Source organism: Ahaetulla prasina, chromosome 4 (assembly GCF_028640845.1).
Source record: "Ahaetulla prasina isolate Xishuangbanna chromosome 4, ASM2864084v1, whole genome shotgun sequence".
Lineage (NCBI taxonomy): Eukaryota > Metazoa > Chordata > Lepidosauria > Squamata > Colubridae > Ahaetulla > Ahaetulla prasina.
The window spans coordinates 52,468,437-52,488,431 of record NC_080542.1 but is presented as its reverse complement, the minus strand read 5'-3'; the positions used below and the strand labels follow the sequence as shown (position 1 = coordinate 52,488,431).

The window sequence follows — 19,995 nt, the reverse complement described above, 5'->3', positions numbered from 1 at the left end:
ATGTTTGGAAATACAGATAATTAAAGTCTGAACCTTGCACTGTGCTTGCCTACTTTTAAAAATTAGAACCAAAATATTGATTCCATTCTAATGGCCTGATATAAAAATATAAAATGTTAATTGGGCCAAGAAAGTCGGCAGATGCAAAGAAAAATATCAATGGGATATTGGCCCTCCTAAGCACCATATTGGGGACTGTAAGCCTAGGCGGTTTCCTCTTTTTAGTTCTTTTTAGAAAGGTAATTTTTTCCTTGAAATGCAACCTTTGCACTGTTTATTTGGAATGAACTACTACCACTTTTCTTACTCTCATCTTAGATTGTAATAAAGTATTAAAAGCTATTAAAATCCAGTTAGTGCTTTTAAAATCTGTATCATGCTATTGTGATATGTGCAATGCAAAAATGTATTTGAGGAAATCATAGGTAAATCATACATATTTTATTTTGTTTGACAATATACTAGATTCTCTTTATTATGCCAGAGATGTTTTGACCTGACATACATTGATGTGGCAAAAAGGGTTAAAAAAAATATTTCTGAACATAAGCGCACAAAAAAATAGAATATATACAGGAAAAACTTCTTCAGGAAGATTTACATTATAAAGGCATGACAGAATTTCCTATGGCGAGATGAATCCAGCTGTGCAACTGCTTTCCTTTTAGCTACGAAGTGTAGCTAATCTTGACTGCATAGCTTCAATATCTTCCTCTTCATCATCTACAACAGCTGCTGTGGCTCCTTCAGGCTCCTGCTCTGGGAGGGCATCTGTAACCTTACTAGGTGCTTTGCCCAAGGCTCCTGCAGAAATAAATCAAAGCAAGCAACTGAGCAACAAAAAGAAACATTGAAATATACAAAAATAATCTTAAAACCAGTTTGGTCTAAAGGTTAAGTCACCAGGTTACAAATCAGAAGACAGTGATTTCCAGTCCTGCCTTTAGACATGGAAAACTGACTGGATGTATTTGGGGCAGTCATTCACTTTCAGTCCAACCCACCTCACAAGATTGTTGTGGGGAAAGGAGGAAGAAGTATGAGAGATATGTCCATTACTTTGTGTTATTTATAAAAACAATAAAGGTGGGATAAAAAATCTGGAAAAAACCCTTTCCAGTATAGTTCTTGTTTAATATTGTTCAAGGGGTAACATCAACCTCATTCTGTTAATGGACTAATTTCAATTAAGTGTTGCTCTCCGCTGCAGAAGATACATTTGGGAGTTATAAGCAACTCAAAGAAAGTAGGGGCCTTAGATGTCCAGGTAAAACAACCTAAGGACTTTAGGAGCTATAATAGTTAAAATTAAGCATGCAATGCTTGTAAAACTGTCAGAACTGTTTTATTGGAAGCTGTCATTCTCACACACACACCCGCCATTAATATAATTTGTTCTGAGTACAACTCAGTTCATCAATTTTTATCTTTAGAACTATAGCCTGCCATTATCAACATCTTAAAGCTTTGGAAGTTGAGAATAAATTTCAAATAAATTAATATATATATGTGGATACGATTCAGTGGAAGAAGCTTGCTGCCCAATGTGCTTCGTTTGAAAGGAACCAATAATTATGATGAATTCATTCTAAAAACACTGTCTATGAGTCTTCAAAATTAAAATTTAAAGGTATCTTGGGATGAATCCAACTATCCAAATAACCAAATGGCATAAAGAGGGCATGAGTATTTGAGCAAAGAAGCTTGAAAAAATTTAGTAGAAAAACATGTCCACGGGTTCCCTAAATAGGCACCTTATATCCCAACAACTGGAAAGGACTTATTATGTGTGAATCAAATATTATCAAGACAAAGAACATTATGAAGCCAGAAAAGAACATCTGAAAACCAGGACAAATAGAAGAGAATATATGTATGTAGCTGAGAGTAAATTCAATGGTCCTCTCTGAGCTTAGTTGTTTTCTTGCCTGATTGTTGTTCTGATAGTTGATTGCGATCATCCCGATGAGTTAACATCAGGGTTAATAGTAGACTAACAATCATACAATAAACAATAGCCTAATCAAAGAACTACCAAGAAGAAAACAGCACTCCTATCAACGTAAACAAAACAAGCCATCGCATATAAACCAAGAGCAAACCCCATTCCTTTCTACCACTGAAGACGTTACGTTGTTGAGTAATGAAATGTCTACAAGAAAACAACCAAACACAGAGAGCAACAAGGATTCCACAACCAGGACAGAGCTAGACCATGACTGAATTAAGAAACCAAGAATTTTCACAAGGAAAATGCTTCATTGGCAAAAAAAATCTAGAAAAATAACTTTGTTTGCTTAAAAATATTTAGCAACATTAAAAGCATATATTCATACAACTCAGCTATCAAGATGAGTGAACATTATTTTCTATGTATTTTGCTTGTATAAATTATATAAACTTTTATGATTATGTTATAAAATACTTCTCATAACCCATTGTTTAAAGAAACTTCTAGATCAGTGTTTCTCAACCATGACTATCTTAAGATATGCAAACTTCAGTTCCCAAAATTTTCCAACAAACACAGGAGTTCTTAAAAGAGGACTTGAGAAATACTAGGAAAAGTATGATTCTTATTAAAATGACTCGATTAATTTAAACAGTTGTTTTTGCCTATTATTATTTGTTACATAAACATAGACATGTTACATAGACATTTTACAATAAAAATGTCTTGTTTGGCATATATTTTCCTATCCTTTGTTTTTTTACTATTAAATATACTACAGCCTATCAAAAAGAATGCAAAACGTCTGTAGGGGATAAATTCATATTAGAACGTAATATTATGTCAAAATGAAATTGGAATTGGATATGTACTTTAAAGGAATTGGATATGCAATTTTAAAATCTCAATATTATGAAATTTTGACAATTTCACCACCTCTGTTAGAAAAAACACAGCATGATAATTGATAATTGGAGACAGTGAACAACTTCTTCCCTCACAAAACAGTTTCTGATATTCATAAAATCACAATTGTAAGAAATCGTGATTTTATGATTGTAAGAATGTAAATGCTGAGAGAATGATTAAAATCAATACAAGCAGAGGATGTTTTAAATCATATATGTATATTAGTATTTAATTTAAATTTAGAATTTAGTTCAGCTAACAAACAATGAAATTTTAAATTAATCAAAGTATTGGTATAACAAAGAAAAAAGAGCTATATATCCAATAATAAAATGTGATTCATAGTAAAGCTGTATGGACATTTATGTCCCAACTCACCAGCAGTAATTTCAAACAAAATTTTGTCAATTTCTAGTTCTGCTTCCTCTTCCATTTCTTCTTGGTCTTCCATACTTTCAAAAGTGTCCTCTAGCATTTCTTCTATGATACCTGCCTAAAGGGTATGCAGAAATTAGATCATAAAGTTATTTGTATGTACACAACAATAAGAAACCAATCCTCCCAATCACACCTTTAAAAGATCTAACTATATCAAACTAACTTCACCAATTCAATGGACTGGAATGTATGGCAAGCATTTGCTCTGAGCTGATCTTAAATCTACAAAGGAAAAGGGCAGGTGAGAGACCATGAAATCAGGAGACACAAAAGAGAATCTATATTCTAAATCTATTTGCATCTCTCATATAGTTTGTTACATTTTAAATGTGTAAACCTATTATATTTTAATAAATTTTTAATCTCACCTTCATCATTTCTTTGGACAGCTCTCTCATTGTAGCCTGAATTTCAGGGATTTTTACTAGGTTTTGCATAGCTTTCATGACTTCTGTGCTCTTTTGCAGGGAACCAGCTACTCTCAGGACAGCTGCCAAGAGAAAGCATGGAAGGTTTTAAATCAAACTGAGATCAATGGAAGAGCACCTTTGGCATCAAGATTGTCATGGCCACCCATATAAAGCTTCCTATTTAATTCAGAGGGGAGTGAGGATACTCAAGATTACAAAATAGTAATATTTTTCCTCATAGCTTAACTTTATAAAGATCCAAAAGAATGAATACATCTCCAAAATTCCAGCCTTTTTCCAATTGTTCTATAATACTTTAAATTGTACAATCAAGGAAAAAGAATATTCCATAAATACAATAATGCAAAACAACTATAAAGTGCTAAACGTGGTTTATTTTGCCCTTCCAGTAATGTTTTCAACAACTAAGATAGTTAATAAATGAGCAATGTTAACATTATTTATTATATCAGTATAATCCTTAACAAGGATTGTTAAGCAAGAAGTAGAATTTGTAATTTCCAGAAATACTACATGCTATTTGGCAACCTAGAATTACCATTTTTGACAGAAAATACTATTTTTCAGAATTCAATTGAATCTATTTTTTGACACCAACTTGCCTGAGGTATTAATTGGGCTGCTCCTGAAACTTTCCCCCCTCTTGAACCTTTCCCCCCTCCCCTCACCTGTGGAGTGTATTAAAGTTTCTAGTACACATTTCAGCTAAGCACATTGTAAGAAAGAATGCAGGTGGAAGAAAATTATGAGTCCTTAGTGTTCTCTGAGCTTGGTTGTTTTTATGCAGATGTTTCATTAATCAAACTAACTGACAGGAAATCTCACTCCTTGCTAGCATTGATGGTGTTACCTAGTTTGGATAACAAAATGTCTGCATAAAAACAACCAAGCTCAGAGAGTACCAAGGATTAATTTCAATTCTGAGCTACAAATATTCTTTATCGGAGGAAAATCATCTCATAATAGAATACCAGTACAAGTTCATTATTGAGCCTACTCTGTGTAGATAAGAAAATTTTCTTTTCCTTTACCACCACATTCTCTCTGTTTCACTCAAAAGAATTTCTCCAAGGGATCTGGAGTCTTCTAGGTGTGGTCAAAGTAGAAATGATACCAAACAGCTCACAAATAACCAAATTCACATTACTAAGACTTTCTTAATTGGACAGCAATAATCTACAAGTAGCCCTTGACTTACCATCAAAATTGATACTGGAATTTCAGTTGTTGAGCAAAACAGCAGTCAGTGGTCATTACCTGATCATTTCATTCAATGTCTGCAATCCCACTTCTCTCACTTGTGGTTGCTAAGTGTCTGGATAGGTAATTCAGCAGATGGAACAAAAGACCTGCCTACCAAAGGAGAGTAGTAGACAGATACTCTCTTATAAAGTTAGGGAGTAGGCCTTTTCAGTGATAATCCTGTACAGTGATGAAATCTAAATTTCTTTCCTACCAGTTCTGTGGGGGTAGCTTGGTGCCAAGTTTGTAGTCCTTCCTTCCTCTCCTTTTTCCTCCCTCCCTCCCTCCCTCTTTCTTTCCTCTCTCTCTCTCTCAAATTCCCCCCCCCCATTTTTTGCCTACACCCCTCATTTTTTGCCTAGCAGGCTTCAGCTTTTTTACCTTTTAAAAAATGCTTTTAAAAGTTGAAAAAAACCCCTGATGATCAGGCATCTCAACTGGGATCATCATAGCCTTGTTTTAACCCTTTAAAAGCAACCTCTTCAGCTGAAGAGGTTGTTAAAAAATGCTTTTAAAAGCAAAAAAAAAAAAAAAGATTAAATTTAATAAATTTAATAAATAAATAAATAAATATCAGAAAATAAACAAAATGTAAACCAAGCCATTAAGTTAAAAGTAACAACAAGATGAACATACTCTTGAAACAGATGGGAGAATGAAAATGTCTTTAGTATTGAAAAGACAGTAAAGGTGGTACTAAATTTAAATTTATTAAATTTAATCTTGCTGATTAAATTTTATCTTGCTGATTTTATTTTGCATTTTCCAACTGTAGTATAAAATGTTGTGTTAAATTTTTAACTTATTCTCTTGAATTGTAAAGCTGATTTTTAATTTTTTTAAATGGGAAATTTTTAATGGAAGGTGATATAAGTGTATTAAATTAAAAAAACACGTCACATTATGAACTAGAAGTTCTGTCTTTCTGATTGGTGCTAATCTAATTTACTTTACTTTCCAAATTGTAAAATCTATGACGACAAAAATGTACAGCCCAATTTAGTAGAAAACAAACCCCTTCTGAATTCCAGTATGACAAATTAACATTAAAACTTTTGGAAAAACATCTTTTAAAAAGAGAACATGGATAACTTGCAAATGGAAAAAATGAACTTCCATTTGAATAATTTTTAAAATGCTATTCAACTTCCTTCCTGCCCAACCAAAAGAAAAATCATTGCTCTGAGTTTATTAATCCCTAGAGTTTAACAAATTTTATTTTTTTCACATTGTAATCCACAATCTTTATTCTTTGCTGCTTAATTAAGGTCAAAGGCTTCTTTCAGAAGCGTTATTCTGATTATATAAACAAAGAACTAATACGCAGATCATACCACTGCATTCCAGCATAGATAACTTGAAACTGATTAGTACCTCTAAATGTGTGTCCCTTTTCAAATATCCAGTTAATAATGTGAAACCTGGATCTCTATATTTATTTATTAAATTTATATGCTGCCCATCACTCCAATAAGGCAACTTTGATAAAGGATAGCACATGTGCACATAATTTAGAAGGACTATTTTTTATTCAAAACACTATTATTGGTTTTGTGATTATTTTTTTATTTATTTACATTTATATCCCGCCCTTCTCCGAAGACTCAGGGCAGCTTACAGTGTATAAAGCAATAGTCTCATTCTATTTGTATATTTTACAAAGTCAACTTATTGCCCCCCCCAACAATCTGGGTCCTCATTTTACCTACCTTATAAAGGATGGAAGACTGAGTCAACCTTGGGCCGGGCTTGAACCTGCAGTAATTGCAGGCTGCTGTGTTCTAATAACAGGCTTCTTACCAGCCTGAGCTACCACGGCCCAGTGTATTTAGTGTATTAACCTTATTACATTTTAATGAATGTATTTTATTAATAATTATATTAATATCTATATCCGAGGGCCTGGTTTTTGACCTCAAAAATAACCTTACCTAGTTGGTTCTTCATCCCCATCAGGACTGAATTCATGTGGGCCCTGGAAGCATAGAGTTTACTCACAGCCTTACGTGAACGGATCATTTCCTTGGCCAGGACAATACACACATCTTTTTGGCCTTTTTTTGCAGCATCTTTAATTGATCTTTTTACCTTTTCTTCTTCTCTCTGAATATCTGAATTCAAGAAAAATGTAAGTAGAGTTTAAAAGACTTTATTTCAGGATTTTAAAGAGGAATATTTCCTGACATCACATTAACATGGGAAAAACAAGTGATATTTTCTTGTCACCAAGCTGTACTCCAGCAACAAGATTTACCATTAATACTGAACTTCCTTATATTCTTTCACCTCATCGAAAATGCCCTTTAATCTTTTTAAGAATATAAAGTGGGATTTAGAAGCAATGTTTTCTGGCTTGTTAAGAGATATATTCTATCTTTTTCCAGAAGTTCAAGATAGCTTACATGGGGATTTCTCTTTATTTCATCCTCTTAATAATGAATCAGTTAAGTACTTAGGCTTAAATAAAATGACTTTATATGGCTAAAGTAGGCTTGAAACTGGGTCTCCCAAGTCCTAATCCAATCTTAACCATCATTTCTCATGGCCTCTTAGATCTTAATATACAACTGTGAAGTCTAATCCGAATTTTTCAAAAAATATTTTCCAAGAATATATTGGCACATATATTTTAGCTTATTTTGGAAGAACTTAATGGCCACCAATAACTACCATAAGTCTTGAAGAATTTAACAATTTAACACCTGAGTGCAAGTTGTGCTTAGTTCCAGTTACCCTTTAATCAGGGAAGTATATAAAAAAAGGCAGCTACGTGAAATAATCTAACTACTCTAGGATAAAACATATGGAAGCTAAAATCACAACAGATAAACCTAAAATTAATTACTTATGGCAGAAATGTGAGTCTAAAATTAATTACTTATGGCAGAAATGTGAGCAACAATTTTATACCACTAACCAAATTAGAAGGAGGTTATTAACATGTTACCACTTTCATTCTGAGAAAAAGTGTGTCAATACAGACCTCTAATTTGTCTATCAATCACCCTCATTTCTTTCCGTATTTTCAGTGACCAATCATTGACCTGAAGATATAAATATTAGAAATAAGTTTAAGAGATTAGCTCAAAATTAATGAAATTTTGTTATTCAGGGAACTTTCTCCACTCAGGGTAGCCTTCTCCAAACCTGGTCCTTCCCCATGTTTTTATTACAATCATTTGAGGAATAAGGGGAATTATAGGCTAAATGTCTGGAGAGACAGATATAACTTTATAGAAAGCAGCAATAAAGCTCTATGAGGCTTCTAGATGAAATCCAACAACTCTCTAAGGCAGGGGTAGTCAACCTTTTTATACCTACCACCCACTTTTGTATCTCTGTTAGTAGTAAAATTTTCTAACTGCCTACTGGTTCCACAGTAATGCGCCATGTATCGTCGTCTGCGCATGCCTCTCGCGCATTGTGGATTGGGTTTGGGGGGGGGCGCTGGCTACCAGCTCTGCTTGTCTGTTACAGCTGGGTGGTGTGGGGGGAGGTGCGCGAGCTATTTTGGGATGAGGCTTTTTTGTTTGCAGTCGCACTATAGCGCCATTTACTTTCACTTACATAATTTGAACTAATCTTACGTGCGGGCGATACAAATAGTATATTTTCAGAAATTTAAATTGTCATGAGGAATTTTATGAAAACCTAATGATGTTTTTAAATAATGCTATGAAATTTTTTTAAAAAGTCAATTAAATTTAAAAAAAAGAAAGTGCTTCAGTATCAGACAAAATCCTACCGCTCACCATGAAAGCTGGAATGACCACTAGTGGGCGGTAGGGACCAGGTTGACTACCACTGCTCTAAGGGACCAATTTTTGACTCTGAGGTCATAAAACACTGAGAGGCTATTCTTTGAGGCATAATCACATAAATAACAATGCCACTTTATTACGGAATTCTCTCTCAGTATAGCTTACACATTTGCATTTGTTTATCAAATGAGAAGGATTATTTTTTAGACGTATCTTCCAAGTATATATATATATATATATGCGAGGTAGAATAATCACTTGGGGCTTTGCTTTACAAATTTTGACGCCGAGTCAGGATTTGTTGGATTCCATGAACTCAATACACCAAAAATAACCATAATAAAAGCATTCAGTGTTGCACGAGCCTAGCCAATTGCTTGGTTTGCACGTAGTCACTTACCAAAGAGAGGATATGAAGGAAGCACACGGAAACGAGAAGGTTTCCCCCCCCCGCCCCCGCCCAGTAAACAATGCAAGCAATCCGGGTTCCAAATTACCTTTCAACAAACGTACAAGAACTACGCTGTGTGGGAGGATGTACCTGGGCAGTCGCCCCTTCCTGTCCAACTTCACTAAGGCTCACACGGGGAAATGTGGGGAAATGACTCCGCTGCTCTTAATAGAGAAGTGGATTAAAAACAGGCGACAGGTTTGCCCGGCAGCGGCAATCACAGCCAGACACCTTCCTTCGCCAGGTCCGGCTGCCTGCCCTCCAGACCTTCCCGCTGTTCATCCTCCACCTTCGGCCCATCCAGTCCCACCTTTGGTCCCCTGAACTTCTCTCCCACGACCATTACCAGTTCTTTGGGCGGCTTTTCTGGCGTCTTCCCAAACAAGCCCATCTCCAACAGTTCTAACTCGATTTTTCCGGCTTCCGGTCCCGGCAGCCTCTTTCTCCGGAACAAACAGGAAGTGGGGTAAACTATAGAGAGAGAAAAGGGTAGAGCGATGGTCCTCGATAGCGAGGCTTCTTTCTTCCAATAGAATAGAACAGAACAGAATTTTTTATTGGGCAAGTGTGATTGGACACACAAGTAATTCCTCTTGGTGCATATGCTCGCAGTGTACATAAAAGAAAAGATACGTTCATCAAGCGTCATTAGGTACAACACTTAATGATAGTCATAGGCTACAAATAAGCAATTAGGAAACAATATCAGTATAAATCGTAAGGATACAAGCAACAAATGATTCATATTGATGTATTTAAATCATAAATACTTTTAATCATTTAATATTTAATATATAAATATTATAAATTAATAAATTAAATATATTTAATCATAAACTTATGATTTATATTGATATATTGACCATCATTTGTGTTGTAAATGTTGTACCTTGATGAACGTATCTTTTCTTTTATGTACACTTAGGCACCAAGACAAATTCTTTGTGTGTCCAATCAGACTTGGCCAATAAAAAATTCCATTCTATTCTATTCTATTCAAAGTTACAGTCATAAGTGGAAGGGGATGGGTGATGGGAAAGATGAGAAGATTAACAGTAGTGCAGACTTAGTAAACAGTTTGACAGTGTTGAGGGAATTATTTCTTTAGCAGAGTGAAGGCATTCGGTGTGGGGGGAACTGTTCTTGTGTCTAGCTGTTCTGATGTGCAATGCTCTATAAGCATCGTTTTGAGGTTAGGAGCTGAAACAATATATGTCCAGGATGTGAGGGGTATGTAAATATTTTCACAGCCCTCTTTTTGATTCATGCAGTATACAGGTCCTCAGTGGAAACAGAAGATCTCAGGGATGGAGGCGTCTTTTAATGTTATCAACAGCAGGGTACCCCTCCCTCCCTTTTTTCCCTGGGAGAAAAGCGGAAGACAAATGTTTTATTGAGGAAAAAACTTGTTTGTGTTAATCTTCCAAACTGTAGGCGGTTCAGGATGTTGTAGTCAACGAGACGAGTTAATACAGCAATTTAGTGGTGGGAAGGGCTCGCCTGGCAGGGTTTTCAGTCCCTATGAAATGCTAAATTTATTTATTTATTTATTTATTTATTCCCTATGAAATGCTAAATTGGACACACAAATTCCTTGTGTGTCCAATCACACTTGGCCAATAAAAATTCTATTCTATTCTATTCTATTTTAATCGCAACAATCGATAGACGACAGCAAAAAAAGTTTCCGCAGCTCTGAGGTAGAAGAAATGGAAGAGTATTGCCTCTGAAAAACCTGTATAATGGCGTGTAAACAGGAGGCTCTGTGTAATGAAGCACATAGCCAGAGAAAGTTTGTAAGACTTTCCAGAAGATACGATTTCAGCAACAGAGTTCCCTTCCCAAACTTTGGTCACTAGCCACAGTCATCCCAATCTTCAAAAAAGGAGACCCCAGCTTAGTCGAAAATTACAGATCAATCTCTCTGTGCTGCGTCACCTGCAAAGTCATGGAATCAATCATCAACCAATCCATTACCTCATACTTAGAAACAACCAACCTACTCTCTAATAAACAATTTGGTTTCAGGAAAAAATTATCATGCAACCTACAACTTCTCCACTGTAAAAACATATGGACTACAAATCTTGATCAAGGCAAATCAATAGATGCAATCTACATAGACTTCTACAAAGCTTTTGACTCAGTAGTACTCCTAAAACTAAAATCCTATAGCATTTCAGGACCCCTTCACAAATGGATATCTGCTTTTCTGTCTAACAGACAACAAGTGGTCAAAATTGGCAATGCTCTATCAAATCCTGTTCCTGTCAAGAGTGGCGTTCCTTAAGGCAGCATTCTTGGACCAACACTTCATACTATACATTAATGATCTTTGTGACCATATCTCAAGTAATTGTGTTCTCTTTGCAGACGATGTCAAACTATTTGACACCACAGACAATACATCTACCATTCAAAAAGACCTTGATCATCTAACCGCTTGGTCTAAAACTTGGCAACTCCAAATCTCAACCAGCAAATGCTCAGTCTTACATATTGGAAAAAAGAATCCAAACACTAAGTACATACTTGATGGACATTACCTTACAGATGACCCCCACCCTGTTAAAGACCTTGGAGTTTTCATATCAAATGATCTAAGTGCCAAAGCCCGCTGCAACTACATAGCAAAAAATAAAATAACAAATAATTTTATTTGACAAATAAAATAAAAGTCTTTGCTGAATAGGCATGGGGCAGCTATGGGCCAAATAAGACATTGTGAGATTTGCGGACTACAGAGAATGGAATTAGCAAAGCCTCTCCCCTCTACCTCAGAAGGTAATTAATTATTTTACTTTCTACCTCAAGGTGGGGTGTGGTGGCTTAGTGGGTAAGACGTTGAGCTTGTTGATCGAAAGGTTGGCAATTCAGCGGTTCGAATCCCTAGTGCTGCGTAATGGGGTGAACTCCTGTTACTTGTCCCAGCTTCTGCCAACCTAGCAGTTCGAAAGCACATAAAAAATGCAAGTAGAAAAATAGGGACCACCTTTGGTGGGAAGATAACAGTGTTCTGTGCACCTTTGGCATTGAGTCATGCTGGCCACATGACCACGGAGATGTCTTCTGACAGCGCTGGCTCTTCAGTTTTGAAATGGAGATGAGCACTGCCCCCTAGAATCAGGATGACTGACTAGCACGTATGTGCGAGGAGAACCTTTACCTTTACCCTACCTCAAGGTGCAGTTGATCAGTGCCTTGTTGGAGATTCCTCTATTGGGAAGGGCAACCCTTTGCTGTTGTGCAACAATAAAGGTGCCCAAGTGAAGGAGATTTCTCCCGTCCAATGATATATACACATACATACATACATACATATAAATTGGTATCCAAGTTCACTCGGTAAGACTCCAGCATTTAGTTCTTTAGCTTTATGCTTCCATAACCTATATGGATTTTTTTAAAAAAAAATTAAAACCAAATATATTTACAAGGAATAAAAGCTGAATGAGCAGTCAGCAGTGTAGTGATGAAGATGCTGGCCTCCCACTCAGAAAGTTGAGAGTTCGATTCAGATATCAGAGGATGTTTCATAGGGCCCAGAGGAAAAAATATGCTGTGAACTCCACATAGGCGTTAGGAAGGGTATCTGGCCATAAATGCTCAGCTCCATCCAATCATCCTGATTCTACCCAAAGCAAGGGGTTACAGGGTTTTAAAATAAGGGGCGGGGGAAGGAATCTGAATGGCCAATGTAAATTTAAAATAAAATTGATGAGAAAAGAACCATACGATATCTTAGCTGTATTCAAAAATGGTGTTTTTATTCTTTAAGTAATTTTATTAAAGATAATTACAGTAGTAAAAACCAATACAAACTAAAAGAAAGAAAATATAGAAAAGTCAAAGATGCAAAGGGGAAAAAAATAGGAAAGAATAAAATAAATAAATAAATAAAAATATATAAAGAAGTGACTTCCAGACTTCATCACAATATAAACAATTTTAGTGATTTTTCACCTCCTTTTAAATTATAACAAATGATCTCTTCTTCCTGTATTCCATCTCTTCTCTATAAATAAATTTAAAAGCATCATTATTTCAGTCCTAGTTTAACCATCAGATAAACTAATCTTATATTCATTCCTTTTACTTCTAGGAATCTTAATGTTTAATATTTTGAAATAATGTCATTTCTTTTTTGCCTTCTCATAAGATTCTTCAATGCTTTAATAATTCCCCTTTGTAAACCCAGTATATAAAAATTATTTGGGTTATTCTCTTGGTTTATTGTCTGTATATCCCTTTTAATTATTAAAATATCCGACAGTTTCTTTATTATGTCCAGTATATATTTTTTTTCATTTTTGTATCCTGTCATTGTTAAATCTATTTTCCAGTAAGTGTTTCTTATTCATCTTCCATAACATCATTTAGACAGTCTATCTATAAAGGCAATATCACTGTTGACATTATTGATGTCAATTTCTGTTTTTTCTAAAGTATCCTTCAATATTGAATGTTATACTAATATATACTATATACTAAAATATACTAATCAATGTTAGTATATTTTGTGCCATTTATGTAGCTGTTAATCAAGATTGCGTGTTTTGTTTTAATCAAAATCTTTGGTTTCTTCTAGTGTCCAGTTTTTAAAATCTTATTTATTAATTCAAAACCACAGCATTTTCCATCAGAAAGGATTCTTTATAATTGTAAAAACTTATTTCTTAGTTTGACACTTTCTAAAATCAAAATTTTAATCAATCTTTTGCTTTCCCCCCCCAAGTTCTTAAGCTTGTAGTTTTTTTTTTTCATTAGGAATTGAAAGCAACTCACCTGGTGTTTTCAGATTTCTTGTTCCAAAGGTTCCTTAATAGCTGAAAAGTAGTAATAAGCAATTTTTGAATTACTAGAAAAAGCAATATGTGACCATAGTGGGTGGGTCACCTTTAAAGGGTGTTGATCAGAGTTTGAGGAAGATGACTATTCCCTCATCTCCCAGTGCCGAAAACTTTCCAGAGACTTCTGTTTTGCAAGGAGCGGCTATCTGGAGCATTTGCAGCAGATCTCTGGTGCTCTGCTTTATCTGGAAAGCCAATTGACTCACTGGTTCTTCATTCTTCATGGCAGTTGTCAGGTCTACCTTTTGCAGAGCCCTCTTCAGTTCCATTGCTTCCTCTGGAAATCTGTATTTTTATTAATTTTTTTATCACCCAGAAGCCATATGGAATAGGGCAGGACTGTCTGGATCATCAAATTCCCATTCAATCAAATCAACCACATTCCACTATATAGTATCAGAAGACATTGATCTAAAACATCCTAAAATGTCTGGTAGAATAGATAAATACAGTGGTGAATTTCTCTTTAGATGACACAATAAATCATATAAATCTTGGTTAAAATTCATATCATGAAAGTGCAGTTTTTCAGCTTAGCTTGTTCTTCAACTGCAGCCAGTATTTCAGTTCTCTTTGATTTCCAACATTTTATATTCAAAATAACTGAACACTTTCTTCTAGCCCAGGGGTCTCCAACCTTGGTCCCTTTTAAGACTTGTGGACTTCAACTCCCAGAGTTCCTCAGCCAGCAAAGCTCTGGGAATTGAAGTCCACAAGTCTTAAAGGGACCAAGGTTGGAGACCCCTGTTCTAGCCGGTGGACCTTGGAGGGTGAGGTTTGGGGATAATAGATTGAATTTGTACTAACTGGAAGATTTTGCAAGAGTTTAGCAGCTTTAAATTATTGCAAACTGACAATAGCAGCAATATTTGTTTCTTTTGTTGTCCTGTACCTCTGCATAACTTCAGGGTGGTTCGTTTCTCTACTGGAGGAAAATCTTGTATTACTCTACCTCTGTTTCTCTACTTTCCTTTTATTGCCTATTATTTCACAAGACTTTCAAAAGAAAAGGTGACTTGTTGGTTTTGCAGATTCTGCTCATAGCAACAACTAACAATCAGATATATTAAGAACATGGATTTTGAGGCATGACACTAGCACTTTGTTTTCTCTTTTTCATTTTGGAGAAGAGAGACTTTTGTTCTACCATATCCAGAATAGTTTAGAGCTTGATCACCACAAAATGACATTTTTTCATTCTCCTTCAGCTGTTCCCGGTCAAGGATAAAGGGGTTCCCGGTAAAGGGGTTGAAGAATGGAAATCATGGTACAATGAAAGTTCTTTTCATCAAAAACAAGAGATTTTTCAGGAATCTGCGTTACAGACTATCCTCCAATCCTTGAGTAAACAGAAAAATATGCTGGCATAAATTATGCAATCCCCTTTGTCAATTCTTACTCTGCCATAATAAAAAGCTACTGTTCTTATGGATTTGAGGGTTTTGTTTTGTTATTTGTCAATGAGGAAAACAAGTACAATTCTCACTGTGGGATAGGTTGGATAATAGTGGGAAAGTTTAAGGAATGGTGGGCTTAAGTACCTGCAAGTGACTGAATTTACAGGTAACTACTAACTAAGCAGGGGAATATGAAGCGAAGCAGGAGCTATCTTGATGTTTGTACTAGTAGCCCCTGCTCTGCACCTGTGATTTCTTAGGCAATTCTGAACACATATTTAACATTCTTCCAAATGAAAACTACACCTGCTTTCAAAATAGTTTGATAGATCATTAACATTTGTATAGGGAAGAACCAAATTTGGTAGATGTTTTGAGAGATTTGGGGCTGTCTAGGTCCAACAGTTTTGAAGGCCACAAACATCTGTGCAGCTTTACTTTGTATACCTGCAGCTTAGCCTACCAAGCCATCCTATTTGTGATTTATTCAGGAATGTTGATCAAAGATTATAATAAAATATCAATTTATTCAGCAAACCATGCTTAAGCCCTAATACCTTTAAATGGTCTGTGAACTCAGTACTTCTTTCCATGATAAAAGCCTCTTGTACATAATATCTATACTTTAAATGTACACCACCTTTAAAGACATGTTTTGTTCATTTTCAGCTATAATGGAGAAGAAAAAGAATACAACCTGCCAGCTATTAACAATAAAATACAAACATATAGAAGTCAGCTTTTATCTGGCCAATAACATGTTAAATTTGATGCTTGATGATAATGCTGGGGAAGAAAATGCTAGAAATGAGACATAAGAAATAGGTGACTTCTGAATAACAATTTCTATCAATTACGGCAAGAGATTTGCTCATCTGACTTCCCGTTTTTCAGGAGTCAACTTCAGATAAAACATTTAAATAAAAATGGTGGAATAAGCTTTATTTGGTATACATGAGATGAACATGACAGTTTAAAGAATAATAAGAGACAGATTGGAAATGTCTAGGAGACTGAAGGTTTGTCTGAGAAGTGGAGTTTGATTTTTTTTTTTGCAGAAAGATTAGCATATAAAGATAGAGAATTAACACAAAAATGTTAAAATGATTAATATTGCAAATTATTGCTCTTTCAAAATAATTTATTTTTGTGAATTTGTTTTTAAATGTATGCTCACAAATAATACATTATTCAACAGAGGTATGCTGAAAAAACCCCCAAAAGAAACATACATAAAACAATTATTTTTTGTGGAAATTTCTGTGTTCCCCCAAATCTTATTATGTTAAACATTTGCAGAAGTATACTTTTGTTGACAAACATCTGGTTTTTGTGCTTGCAATGAATGCAAACAAAAAATATTAATTTAAATGTTCAAATGTTGTAAGAAAGCTATAACTTTACTAACACGTATTCATTATTTCAACATACAAGGCAACCAAATGATTCTGTCATCAACATTAGCATCATGTTTATTTTACTTCACTGCACTAACATTTAAACTAAATTTCAAACCACACCGTCTGTTTGTGACTAACATTTAAATGGCAAGCAGTAATACATAAGAAGTTACAAAGGAACATTATTAGTATACAGTTAAGACAGGCTGTGATTCGATATAAGCTGATGATGTACATATGGCTTCTTTTTCTTGTAAGATACCCATCTGCAGACAGGGCAGCAATGTCGCCCCCCTACTAGCCACACCACAATGCAATTCTGGTGAAAGACATGGCCACATGGTAAGCCCATTAACAGACACCCATTTATGAAATTCTCTAGACATACAACACATTCGGTACAGTGCAACATGCCAACTGGCCAATCTGACCAGTCAGGCTCCAAATCATCTCTAGTACTGTATGATTCATACGATTTGGCTTTGGCACATGAACAGGTCTCAGCATTGCAAAAAATTTCTCCTTCACAAGGATTTAGAAGGGTTCTTCTCTCATCCTCAAATAGCTTTTTATCATTGTTTGGAACATCTTTGCATTCACTATCTGAGTCATTTTCACTTTGGGAGAGTTCCATCATTTCCTCTTCTGAATGTCCATCAAAACATTTAAATCGCCATATAGGTAAATTTTTGATATAATCAGTTGGTATCAGAGGATGAAGCCACAAATCAGGGAAAGCTAAGCGATCAAGAAAGAGATCTGGGTCTTCATCCCAGTCAGATTCAAAGGGGAAATGCTGAAAAGATGTGATTGGATGGAATAGATAATTGGTGTACCAGTCCCAAAGGCTTGACAGCCACTCTAAGTTATTGGCATTTATTTCATCACTGTTATTATGTCGTCTTTTTTTCTCAAAATAATCAATTAATAAACCATGTCCCAGATATGTGCTGAGGAACAAGGCAGGGTGTGATGAGTAGAACATCCAGTCAGCTCTTACCCAGGAAGCGAGAGTTGTTGTATTAGAGTAACGGAACAGTTTTAAACTATATTCATAGAAACTATCTAAATAAGGTAATTGCAAAAACCCCAGAACTGGTAGCCAGGAAATGATTAAAAGAGAATTGTAAGTCCCTAGAGTGCTTATAAGAACAACAAAGCGCTTTATAGTAGCACCTTGGGTGATAAATAAGTCCATCCATGCCATCAAATTAACTAAAACTAAACTTAACACAAATAAATCATTAACTTCAGGTTGCAAAGATCGCAAGAAGGAGTCCATAGCATAAAGAGATATAAATTCACCAGTGTTGTTTCCATACCTGTAAATACCTTCAGGAGTTCTAAGAATATAAGATGGTGTCTTATAGATGCCCATTTCCGTAATGTGACTTTTGTTGTCCCAGTTTTCTACATTCACAAAAATAAACTCAACTCTGCCAGTAAATTTCACACTTAGTGCAGAAAAGAAAGCTGGAGGTTGATCTAATTTAGCAAACAAATATATTTTCACTCTATACTGGTAACTTTTATTCCATTCTTCTTTCAAGTGTTCTGATTTGAATATTGTTTTGATTCGAGAAGCAGCATGGGCTGTTATCCATTTGAAAATATGTTCCGTTTCAATTTTACGTCCACTATATTCTTTAAGCATTACCTTCCCTTTGGATGTACTTGTTTGTGGAACTGACATAATTAACGTAGACCTTATCCAACCTCTTCTTCTGCAATATCTACAAAGAAAACATTCAGTTAAACTAAATAGTAGTTTAAAAATACTTTTTATAGATTAATGGTAGATTAATCTGTATTAATCTGGAGATTTCACATTTCTAATATATGTAGGCCCCCATTGATAGTCATTTCAACAGAACTGGAAAAAATGGGAAGGAGTAGAACTATTGTCCATGACAACTTGACAAATGCCTATTTTCAAAAACAAAATTACCTTATTAGAGCTGTTTTAAAAAGTGAAATAAGTATAGAGACATGGCAACAAGGATTCAGAACAAAGCATTAAGGAGGAGTTGACAAAGACAACAGGAAGAAGAGAAGAGAAGAGAGGAGAAGAGAAGAGAAGAGAAGAGAAGGGAAGGGAAGGGAAGGGAAGGGAAGGAGAAATGAAAGGTGCACAGCAAAAAATAGGAATACTGGAAGAAATGTTACAGTGAAGTACAGCAAAGTGAGTACAGTAATGGAGGAAGGGAAGGCAGCAGCAGGCATCAAAACCAAGAGGTCTGAATGAAAAAGGATATTTTGGTAGGTAGATTCCTGAAAAGAAATTGAAGATGAATATAATTGCTGGACTCGCTTAAATTTTATATTATCAAATTGATTTATAGGTTTTAAATTTTTTGTGAATTTTAGAGGGTAATATTTTATCTATAAATAGCCATATCAAATAGGTTTTTTAAGGATTGGTTTTAGTTTTGTATTGTTGTTTTCTTTCTGTATTTTATTCGTGGCTGTACACCGCCCTGAGTCCTTTGGAAGAAGGGCGGTCTATAAATAAAAATATTCTATTCTATTCTATTCTATTCTATTTTATTCTATTCTATTCTATTCTATTCTATAATCAACCAACCCCAAACATACCCAGCTATAGAAGTGTATGAATAGAGACACTGAAGAAATGATGTGAGCCATAATTGGGATGAGAGCAACATTTTGGAAGAGCAGAGAAAATACATTATGGGACTTGAATTGGGTAAAAAACTGTTGTACATTCAAAGTTTTTCAAGGGAAAATGAATTGGAGAAAGTGGATTAACTGATCAAAGAAGGCTGAATGAGGGAACAATGGTCCATGAGCTATGAAGTAATTTTATTTTCTTCTAAGAGTTGATTAATGCTGAACTAAATTAGTGGCATGCTGATAGATAAACACTGCTTTTTTTACAATTCAGAATTGCAATTGATAATATCCCATAATTATAAATAACTCTTCCCCTCTAGTATTCCAAAATCTAATAACACTGCATGTTTCCATCCAAAACATAAAAAATAGCAAGGATCTCTTCATCCGTTCTTGCTATTTTGGATTTCTTCCACCATCTCTTAGAACAGTGATGGGTAACCTTTTTGCCGTTGTGTGCCAAAAGCAGGGGGAGTGTGGGGGGGTCATGTGCATGCATGCCCACACCCATATATCAATGTGCCCCGTCCC

At 35.2% G+C, this 19,995-nt stretch overlaps 1 protein-coding gene across 8 annotated transcripts in view; it reads right to left on the bottom strand.

The window, feature by feature from the left end:
* Positions 1–419: 419 nt before the first annotated feature.
* Positions 420–19,995, bottom strand: part of LOC131196612 (charged multivesicular body protein 3) — a 39,196-nt gene continuing 19,620 nt past the window's right edge. For 2 of the 8 annotated variants that reach the window (XM_058179600.1, XM_058179601.1), the window contains exon 5: positions 16,539–18,563. In XM_058179600.1, coding sequence (XP_058035583.1) covers positions 17,027–18,563 — 1,537 coding nt within the window. In that variant the 3' untranslated portion in view covers positions 16,539–17,026. The other 6 variants (XM_058179602.1, XM_058179605.1, XM_058179606.1 and 3 more) reach the window with 6 other exon arrangements.